This window comes from Vigna unguiculata, chromosome 10, assembly GCF_037176805.1.
Source record: "Vigna unguiculata cultivar grain cowpea cultivar isolate G323 ecotype 2 chromosome 10, ASM3717680v1, whole genome shotgun sequence".
Taxonomy (NCBI): domain Eukaryota; kingdom Viridiplantae; phylum Streptophyta; class Magnoliopsida; order Fabales; family Fabaceae; genus Vigna; species Vigna unguiculata.
This window is the reverse complement of record NC_140801.1, coordinates 52,813,672-52,825,858: the sequence shown is the minus strand read 5'-3', so window position 1 is coordinate 52,825,858 and position 12,187 is coordinate 52,813,672. Positions and strand designations below refer to the sequence as shown.

Here is a 12,187-nt window from a genome sequence, read left to right as displayed (position 1 = left end):
GATTGCGGAAACTTTTAGATACATATTTACATCTGATCTAAATTTTTTCCGATTAAAATTCTTTCTCTTCTGTTTGCTTTGCAACATTATGAATTTTTTAATTTTTTCAACAAATCAATGTTTTCTCAACAGCATTTTACGACTGAAAGCATTGTATAGAACAAAATATATATTTGGAACAAAATTTTTAGAGTAAACTTTTCAAAATAAACTTCTTTAAACACTGTTTTAATCCATAATCCATGAAGGCATGGTTTCCATAATAAAAATAATTTAAATATAAAAATATACATAATTAAAAAACAATACAATTTTTTTTTTAATTTAAATATAAAGGCCAACGGACCAATTCATCTCGTCTTGTTTTAACTGGTCTGAAATCGAATTTTAATCTTATTTCATAACAATGTTATTTATATCTATTTTAACTTTTTGAAAAAATTTAAAAATATTTAGAATAAAATATATATTTTTCAAATTTGATATAATAAAATAATGATTTGATATAGAAACTAATATAAACATATAATTTTTATCTTATAAAAATATCATTATTATATTATAAAATGAGTCTAGTAAACATATATTATAATTCTTAACCTTTCCAACTTTTACAAAACAAAAAATTAAAAAGACATGACTTTTTTTTTCATTAAATTCTCGTTTTTCACTTAAATTTAATAAAACATTTTTTTAAATAATTTTTCACAGTATTTATACATATTACTTATCATTAATATTTTATTAGTGAGATGTGATGAAATCTCTCCTTATAATAATGTTTTATTTTTTACAATAAAACTGAAACTTCTCACATGTTTGTGGTGTATTAAAAATGATGTTGTCTCTTTATTGTCTTCAAACTACTGAAACAAGATTGTAATGGAGTCAGAGTTGGTACTTTCTTTTTCTGTTTTTTTTTTCTTTTATTGCTAAGAATATCTCAACACTCTTTGTTAAAACATTACTTAAAAAAAACAAGTTCATTAAAGTGTTTTAAACTAATTTTTAATTTCTTTATTTATTTAACCTTGGGTATTAAGACTTGTTAAGGAAAAAATATATTTTATTTGATACGAAAAAATTTAATAATAAATTTGAAAAGGTTATTTTAATATGTCTAAATGACCTTTCTTTTTTCAAAGTGATTAATGCTTGCTACTGTTTGCGAATAGTTTTTCCATCTTTTTTTTCCTCTTGGGCCGTAAAAGGGTATTACCTTGGATTTAGAAAAATTTGACCAAGGCCCACAATGATTCTTAAAATTTATTGATACTATCTTTAATTAAGCATATCTCAATAAATTTAAGATCCGTATAAAAATTGTGAAAATAAAATAATTACATTCTTATAAATGTTTCAAAAGTAAAATAAAAGAAAACTTTTACTATTTACAGAACTAAGGAAATAAATAAAAAATTGGAATCAGTGGCAAAAAGATATACTGATACAGTGCAATTGAAGAAAATAGATAAATCATTAATCTAAAAAAAGATGAGTTTTCCCTATTGATTGTATAGGGTCCTATGTGTCATCCATTAACACTTAACATAAACAAAAGTCTGATTCATATATCAAACTAAAAAGGCATGCTTTCTCAAATTAATATAAGAAAACCATAACATAAATTATCATCATCAAAAGTGCACAACATTAACATTTTTTCACTTTCCCACGCTTTCTATGAATCCCTTTAAAGATCCTTTTGGTTGCAAATCGAACCCCTTTGCATCTGCTCTCTTCATAATCCTCAACCTCTTGCATGACTCCATGAACATTCTGTTCAAGTTTCATCATTCAATACATACACATAAGTTTTGCATCAAAAAACACAACAACATATTACGATACTATGATTCTCATTTTTTAACTCCTATTATTTATTTTTTGACGTGACTTAGACTGGATCATTGATTAATGTATCATTGTTTTTTCTTTTAAAAGACTTAAATACTTTTTTTGTCGTCATTTTCGTAGTATTTGTTGCGGATGATTTTCATTTTGACAGAATGTTTAAAATGGTCATCATTTTGAACGAATGTTTAAAATGATCATCATTTTCGCAATTCGTGTTTTATTTGATCTTTTTCTGACGCCGTTTAAATCATTAACGAAGCATTGTACATGTGGCATGATTTGTATTAGGGTGTGTTACGTGTACTGTATAATGCTCCGTTAATGATTTGAACGACATCACAGAAAATGACCAAATTAAACATTCTGTAAAGATGATGACCATTTTAAACATTCTGTTAAAATGAGGATCATCCGTAACAAATACTATGAAAATGAAGACAAAAAAAATATTTAAACCTCTTTTAAAAGAATCAATGAGTCAAACTAAATCACATCAAAAAATAAAAAAATGAAAATAAAAAAAAATAAGAGTCTTGATATCATTTTCCTAAATCTATAGATATCATCATCATGGGACGTTTAGATCATTCTCGGAAATGTTGCAAACCTAGAACATTTTTTTTCTACCCCTTTATTTTGATGTATCCAATAGCAATAATGGCTTTGCTCTTTTGAGGGTAGGTCACATTATAAGGAGGGATTCACGCATGTCGGCTATATGGGGTCCAACATATATCATCAATGTCACAACAAAATAAAATTGTCGATTTTTCACTTTCCTACATTAACTTTTACGAAATGCTTGTCTCAACGAAAATTACAACTTGTTCATGTTAAGTTTTCAATTTTCATAGCTCCTACAACACCTTGATTAGTTTCAATCTTTTGGGGCAACTTGGTTTTATGTGTTGTTTAAATCTGTCTGTGGGACAACTTACACAGTAGTTTTATTTGATTTGGAATATTGTACACCACTTATATATATTGCATGCATCTCTGGTAATTAATTAAGAAATTAACAGTTAATAATTAGATCTCAGATTTATATTCACAGTATGTTGATAAACGAAATTTCCTTAGCACGCATAGTTTTCAAAGATCGAATGATGGTTGGCTCAGAAAACACGAAAAGCTGACTCTATAACACTATATAAAAGTATTTCTGGTTTTTCTTCTGGTTTTCTTCAATACTATGTTATATTGATGAACCTTTTTTTATATACACGAACTATTTTTTTCTCACCTTTTTTTTTTGTCAAACATAACATTACAACAAAAACTACTTTAGACAATCTAATAAAATTGTACTCTAAATTATGTATAAAAATCATAGTCTAAATATTAGAACACTTCTTTAAACGTGGTATAAATAAACATAACTATAGATAATAGACAACAGTTTTTAGTACGATAATACTTTTAAAATCATTGTTTAAAATCTTCATAATAGACAACAGTTTTTTTCAGATTATTTTAGACCTCACATATATTTTTAGACTACATTTTTATTTATTTTGTCCATATAATTTAAAGCAATACTTATATAATCATAAGCTTTCGTAATATTTACACAATATTGGTAGAAATGTTGTTTATTATATATTTAGGTCACATTTATTTAATCGTTATATAATTTAGTATGGTTTAAACTACAAAATGTCGTAATGTAAATAGATGTTTTAGCAAACATAAAACCAAAACTAATTATTGAAATCAGTTCTATCATGAACCTTTCTCACTTTAAATATGCTTTTGAGCGAAACACTTCGCAACATACTTGCTATGTGTTCTTTAACTTAACCTAAGTTTGATTAAAAAGTTGCATTCAGTGAAATCATACATATATATTTGTTAGATCTGATTATCTTACAATTTTCATTCAATAAAGTGAACAAAAAAATCTGAAAGAAAAAAAAAACAAATAAAAATGATAAAAAAAAAAGGTGGGTAAAGGCCAAAAGTACTTACTCCCATGGGACATCTCCAACAAGCATCCAGTCACCATCTTTGTCCTCATAAATGGGAACGTGTTCACTATTCTCTGCATTCTTCAATGCTTCCACTGTCAACACATTCCAGAAAATAAATACTAATTCAGTGCTAATCATGATTAATTTATACATAAATTAAGTTTATTATTATTGTTGATGAATTGTTGTTAAGAAATGATAGGTTGACATCCACATTTGACCACTTTTTTTATCATCTTCATAAATTACAAGTTAATTTATCTTAAATTATAAATTAATTTTAAAATAGTCAAATGTCAAATGAGTGTTAACCTACCATTTCTCATTTTTATTAGATGAAATGTGCAGTTGCACTTTATGCATACAGTAGGTGCACGCCATCACGTAAATAAGGCAGAATGTGTAATTATTATACACAGCTTGGTCTCCCACTTAGTCCTTCTGTCTCTTTGTTTCCAAATTATTTTACTCCTGCCCATTCTTTCTACGACAATTATTATACTCAAAGATTCCTCATAATATTCACTGCTTAATTAACTCCTTTAATTCTCAAAATAACCATTCTCATATAATTACTATTAACTTCACCAAAACCCTAATATTAAACCTATTTCATCTACCACATGTTGGTAGTGTGAAATAGTAGTTACAAAAGATCAAGATTTATTACTAAAAAACTCATATATTCATGTTAATTTTTTTGTTTTGAAAATTTTTTCGTAGGAAATACTTACAAATTTTGTTGTGAAAAAAATTGCAAGAAATTGTTACTAATTTTCTTGTAAAATATTTTGTATAAAATACTTTTCGCAATAAATTTTGTAAAAAATACTTGTAAATTTTATAATTTCGTAGAAAATGATTATTCACAAAAAAATTACCTACGAATTAAAATTTTCAGAAAAAATAACAGGAAAAAGTATTTTCTTATAAATTTTCTCAATAAGAAAAATCTCATATATATAATACGACAATTTCTAGTTGTAATCCATGCCATGTTCAAACATCTAGATCAAATTTTAAAAAGTTCATTAGTTTAATAGTGTTCTTTTTTTGTGGAAAACCCTTTCATGATGGGAAGTAAAAAAGATTATTTCTTTGGAGAAGGGGTGATTGGGATCTGAATTCACCTTCTCTTAAAATTGGAAAACAACATTTAAATCAGTATATATACAATTCAATGTGTTATTTATTTTTATTTTTTTTGCAGAGAGTGAAGTTCATTGAAAACTACAACACTCGGTAAAAAACTTCACAATCATGTGTTAGGTTTTATGATATTTTCCTACAGCACTTTCCTCAATTCTATGCTTTTTTTTGACGGTGTTCATATTTCTGTTTTCATCTATATCACATGTTATTCCTACGATTTGGAGCTTCATATATATATATAGAAAAAAAAAACATGAAGAAAAGATTGAAACTGACCCATTCCATAGCAACCAAAGAGCTTCTCCAAAGCGAAGGCTAAATCGGAGTATCCTTTGTGCATACCCAGATCCATTTTACGCAAGAAAGGAGCACCATCCATGCTAACCTTAACGTACATTTTCGAGGCTTCGTTCACACTGTTCTTCTTCCTGTACGAGCACACCGGAGGCCACCCCACCACCTGGTTCTTGTTCTCCATTTTCCGGTCACCGCCGCCGCCGGAGGAGCTGTTTTGATCTCCAACATCATCAATCTCCGAGAACGCCCTCTTATTGTTCTTGTTCGCCACACTCACATGTTGTTCAGCATCGGGTAGACCTAATCTCAGCTCCGTGATTTCAAGTCCAAGACCTTCTTTGGCCATATTAGGGCATAAAAAGGTATAACAAAGGTTGATTAGTTTGTGTACGAGAATGTTACTCTGTAATTTGAATGAGTGTGTGTGAATGGTTTATGGAGAGTATGGGAGAAAGGGTTTAGTTAGAATGTGTATATATAGAAAGCGAATAGCAATGACAGAGAGGTGAATTAAGGAGAAGTGGTCGGTCACATGAGAAACAATGGTGGGGACAAGGTTGTCCCCTCGCTAATGAGGGCAGCACCATAATTAGTTAGATATGGGACACATCCTACGACTCATGCTGCTTTCTCAGATTTGATCATGGCCGTTTGATTAGATGACTGATGGGAACATGCCATGTGACCTGCTTCCTTGAGCTGGCTTTGCATTAAATTATGTGTTCAGAGAGGGTTGAAGAAACTATATGTATCTGCATGATTATGCAAATTTACCATATCCCATGTTTCCTGAGATACCTAGGTTTAACTTTTTTTTTCTCTTGTTGTCTGCATGCATTATATGTACATGTATATGTATATGTATCAGCATCATCATGTGATGTGTATATTGATGATGATGATGGTGATGATGTAAAGAGGAAAGTTGATAATGGATTTTAGAAGAAAGAAGAGATGAGAGAAAGAGAGAAAAAGAAATGATGAAAATGTGTATAGTTACTTATTGTCTGTGGAATGAGAAGGATCGAGAAATGATATCAGTCAAAGTGTAGTTAGGAGCAGAAACAGTTGGGGCCTCTTCATCAAAGTTATAAACACCAGAGTTACTATTTCATGTACCATTCATGACAAGGTTCTTTTGCTCTCAAATTCTACCACTTTTTCAAATTTCATTAAATCAAATATTATATAACAAAAATAATCTTAGTTTTATATGTTTTATGTCCAAGATATAAACACCATATAGTTACTATTTGATGTACCAATTTTAGTTAGAGATATCAATTTTGATCTGGCTTTGTACAGTGACCTATTATATTAAGGGTTAAATATGTTTTTGGTCCTTCAAGTTTAAGTGAAATTTGAAATTAACCCTTCTTTCAAATTATATACCAATTTAGTCTTTCATCTTTAGAAATACGTGGATTTAGTCCTTCTTACCAAATTTTATTAAGTTTATTTAACGTTTCAAACGGATTTTATCATAGTATTTAAATTTTTTACACTGTTTGACACATTTTCGTTTTAATGTTAACTCAAATATTATCATAAAACGCATTTAAAATGTCAAATAAACTTAACAAAATTTGGTAAGAAGGATTAAATTTACATATTTTTAAAAATGAATAACTAAATTGGTATAAAGTTTCAAAGAGAAACTAATTCTAAAATTTACTTAAACTCGAAGAATGAAAACATATTTATCCCTTGTATTAATGAACGAGTGAAGATAGAATGTGATAATTTAGACTTGAAAGTTTATTTTGGCTCTTATTAGTCCAAATTTCTATCGTTTCATTTTTTATATTTTTTTATGGTTGACTTGTTTATAATTAGTAAAATTATAAATGATTATAGTGAACACTATATTTTATTGTTAATGTCAATTATATTGAGTTTTATTTTAAATTTTAGAAATTGTTTAGGGTTACAACTAATAACCTTATTTTATCTGCTTATTGTATTTTTCTACTCTATATTACATACGACAACTTTTATTTCCTATATTTTAGTTGATCATCGTGATCAATAATATTTTATTATCCTATTATATATAAAAGGTAATTTGATTTCATATTTTATTTTTTAAAAGATAGCGAGTGGCATGTGAAAACAAAGCATTTGGATTCAATCAAAGAAAAGGAAAAATTGAAGCTCAGAAGAAAATTCCTATTTGTGATGGCAACTATAGCAAATATAAAAGAAGAAAAAAAAATTAAGAAGCTTGATTTGAAGCTTATCTTGGAGTGAACATATAGAGGCAGGAAAAGGGAACTAAACCTAAAGAAAGAAAAACAGAGAAAATGAAAATAGAAACATGAAGAAAACATAAATTAAAAATTTTAGGTGATAAGGCTTAAATCCTTGAATAATTATATATATATATATATTCTTAAAAATTCTCATATTATATGAGATTTTTCTTTTTCTTTTTATATTATACATAAATTGGATAATTTAAAAAAGAAATATACGTTACTAATCTTTTGTGTCTTGTAGATAATCATTTCCTATAAAATTTGTTGTGAAAAGTGTTTTGTACAAATTATTTTGCAAGAAAATTTGTAACAATTTTTTTTACAAAAATTTGTAAATATTTTTTACGAAAAAATTTTCAAAACAAAATTGACTGGAAATATGAATATTTTTAGTAGTTATATATATATATATATATATATATATATATATATATATATGATTCTGATATTAATTATAATATTGAATTGTTTTGGTAATTAAAAAAAAATGATGGATTAGTGTCACTTGAACCCTTTTGTTCCTTAAAATATTGCTTAAAATATGTTTGTGTTTGGCTTGAACTTCATATATGGGTATGATAGACATCCCATGTGTAGCCTTTTAATACTTGTTGAATATATATATCATTTTTATTGTATACACACAGATTTTTCAGATTCTATAATATCAATAGTGGTTTGCCTCGTTACCCTTAGGTAAGCATTTTTTTTATAGATTTTTTTGGATAATTTAATAAGATTATTAAAGATATGATGCATGGTAAAATAAAATCCCTATAAATTAATTAATGATATTTGAATGATGATGCCATTAAATAGGTTGTAATGTGTTTGCTATGTAGCAGAAGAAGTAGACAGAAAAGTATAGAACAAGGTACCTAAGTATACATAAATGGAAACTTTAATCTCCTAGATATCATGTTTTCTTCAATTTTCAAACCTATATATAACCCTAATTATGGTTCAAACAAAAACCAAAGATCTCTTTAGTGATTATAAACTTTTCGATTGAGCCCTATTGTAGGATTTTATGTGGCCAATTATGGATTCCACTACCATTTTTATATATACATGCAACAACAAGAATTATTATAATAATTTTGGATTAGGTTATTTTAATAGATGAATATAAGTGCTTTCTAACGGCTCCATTACAATGGAAGACAAATCTAACTTGTTTTTTGGAACGTAACAATCGATATATTCCTTGCATTGCAAATCCCTTCTTAATCAATTAATTAACCTTAATTAATTTTTAATTTTTATTTCAAACATAATAATTTATGGATGATGTTACATGATTGATGTTCCCCCTAGTACTAGCAATAAATCAAACATATACTAATATAAATACGCCCACATGATAAAATACCTCGATGAGGCAAGTGGATATAAATATAGATCTTAATTAATTAATTAGGGAATTTCAATTTAATGGTATGCATATGCTTAACTGAGCAAATGTATAAAATATGTATACATGGAATATTTGTGTTTTATGAATATAGATAAATATAAGTTTGATTTGGAAATGCATGTTTTTAAGTTAATTAAAATCAGTTTAGAAGAAATGTAATTTTAATCTTGTTTCACTTTTGTCTATTTGATCAATGGTTCATGTTTTGGTTGAAGTGTTTGATAAGTTCATTGTGTTAATAATCATAAAGGAAGACCCACTTTCCAAAGAAAAAATGCACATTTCCCACAAGTTTAATGATATATAGTATATATGTATATAGAGTTACTAGTCAACCTACATGATTTGCATAATCAAACAATGGGATTTGAGAAATAATAGCTTCTTCTTTAGTCGAGTTCACATGGCAATTTGAGTAAAACTAATAATCATCAATTGCAAGACATTAAAAAAATAAGATAATTGAAAATAGAAAACCAATTTAATTTTAAGAATTACAAGAAGGTGATATTGAAAATAAGTTTAATTAAGTTTGGACATTCTTAAATAAGTCTCCATTAATTTTTTTTATCAGCTAGATACTCAATTATTTAAATTTTTTTTGAGTTACTAATATTTAATTTTGTCATTAATTAAATGATGTTAATTGACTGACGTAGTTGTTATCTTGTTTTATTATTTTATATATTTGTTTTCATGAGATGTGATAGATGTAATCGGTATAAATTTAATGATATCATGGTTAAAGTAAAATGATGAATGATTTTTTGTCGTTGTCATTGAAAACATAGTAGATCAAAAAAATTGATTCATTAATGGTGGTGATATGGACAATCCATTGGTCGATGTAGAAATCATTGAAAATATAATTAGGGACGTTAATATGAGTTGGACCAACCCGTTTAGGTCAAAGTGTGGGTTCACAAGTCCTCCCAAGTCGACCCACTTTTTTTTATATTTTTATAAAAATGTTCAACAAATTGAGAAACTTTAACAAGTTCACAAATAAATTAATAATTCAACATTTTCATCATATTCATATTGGTATCTTGGCATACACAATGTATTCTTGAAATCTTAACACATTCAAAAATACATAATACATAACACTTGTCTTTTACACTCATACAAAAATTTGGGAAGCCCAAAAGACAAGTAATCAATATACGCAAGTGCAAGTTTATTATTTTATAATACGGACTGTGAATTGCGGGTTGTGCGAGTCGGACTTATGTCGGACTTATGTGGTCCAGTGGACTCAATATCTCGTTCCACTCGACATTTTTTTGTTGGACCTGCAGGCTGACCTGTCAGGCAAAACCCACATTGTCACTCTTAATATAACAATATCATTATTTAACTTTTTTAATAAAAACAATATAAGTCATGGTCATTTATGTTAACTATAATATTATTTTTATATTAACAATCTTATATTTCTTAATATATGAAAATATATAATATATAAAAAAAATTTATGTTGTAAGATAAAAATCAAGTGATCCAAAAAAAATTCAATGAAAAAAACTCAATTAATAAATATAAAAAATGCTGACTATAAATTTTTTAATAATTAAAATTGTATATATAATTTTGTTTCAAAACATGTTTTTTATTATATTTTAATTTTTTGTATCAATAAAGATTAAATATTTTGTCAAAAGTTAAAACTGATAGCATATTATTAAAACAATGAAAAAAAAACTAATTTGTATAATTGAGGCTCGTGAAAAAAGATATAAAAGTTAAAAATTGAGAGAAAAAAATATACTACACTATTTAGATTAACGTTTCAAAAACACTAAAACAAATATTTGAGCTAATAAAGTAAAAAAAAGGTTTTAATTACTTGATGAAAAGTATTGTAAAAACACTCAAACTTTATGATGAGACTAAAGTAACTCGTATATAATACAATTTATTCAAAATTTTAGATGTGGATCTGCAGTTAATTTTTGAAATATTTTTTATCTTGTTCAGTGTTCATGAGACAAGTTGAAAAAAAAATATCTTACTTATACTTTACTTAAAAAACTCAATATAATTATTTATTTTTACTTGCAGTTGACTCAATAATCAATTGGTTCAACTTGTGGATATAATATATCAAAAAATAAATTAATATAAATTTAATATAATGCAATGTAATATTATGTAAAAAGTTATCTGTTAAATAAAAAATTCTGATCATTAATAATAGTGTTCAAAGAGATAACTTTTGTTTTGAAACATAAAACCTTAGTGCATTCAGAATATAGAAGATTATTTATTTTTTCTTCCTCCTTTATGCAATTTCACAAAACCTTTCTTTTCCAACTGTTTAATCTTACAACACTCTAATGTTTTCTAATTTCATAATAAAATATGATATCATGAGTTAACTGTATTTCATAGAAAGATTTATCAATTTCTTACAACTTGTTTTCTAATTTCATAAAAAGATATGATATCATGAGATAGAAAGATTTATCAAATATTTTAGAAGATAAAAATTTAATAACAATGAGATACGAATCAAATCTATATAATTACTAGCATAAACGTTCACGATAACGTCTTGTACAAATTTTTTTAAATATATATATATATATATATATATATATATATAAAATATTATATTAACAATGATTATATTTTAATATTTTTAAATTAATATACAAAGTAAATTTCTATTTATAAAAAATGAAATTAAAAAAATAAGAAAAAATTATTATTAATGAATAAAAAGTAACGGTTAAAATATTATAAAAAACATATAAAAATAAATATTAGTTTAAAATAAATAAATAATTATATTATAAAAAATAAATTAAAAATAAGTAATTATAAAAAGAAAATTTATTTTTATATATAATTATAGATAATAATATCATATAATACACTATCGTCATATTTAATCCAAAACCTTAAACTTTAAAATAATAAGTTTATCAATTTTTATTTTATAAATTATTTATCTTTTTCATTCACCCAACTTAACCTCATACTAATGTCAAACATAAAATTCATTTATATTTGTTGAGATTCAAGACTAATACATTTTAACACATCTCAATTAAGTATTGTTATGCAAAATTAATATATTTAAACACATCTCAAATATGTAATTTTGTTGTTATGATCAAGGGTTTTCCATTAGATCAGAAACTACAACTTTTAGTTAGAACACAACTCTTTTTACTTAAGAGTGTAACCGTTTAAGCATCACGGTTTGATTGTAGCTCACAATCCAAGCT

The 12,187-nt window shown here is 26.0% G+C and overlaps 1 protein-coding gene across 1 annotated transcript; it reads right to left on the bottom strand.

The window, feature by feature from the left end:
- Nucleotides 1-1,458: 1,458 nt before the first annotated feature.
- LOC114167429 (auxin-induced protein 22A) lies at nt 1,459-5,735 on the bottom strand. The gene is made up of 3 exons (XM_028052517.2): nt 5,256-5,735; nt 3,826-3,919; nt 1,459-1,779 (listed from the first exon to the last, which is right to left on the bottom strand). The coding sequence occupies exons 1-3, from the start codon at nt 5,620-5,622 to the stop codon at nt 1,665-1,667; spliced, it is 576 nt and encodes a 191-aa protein (XP_027908318.1). The 5' UTR covers nt 5,623-5,735; the 3' UTR covers nt 1,459-1,664.
- Between the last annotated feature and the right edge of the window lie 6,452 nt (nt 5,736-12,187).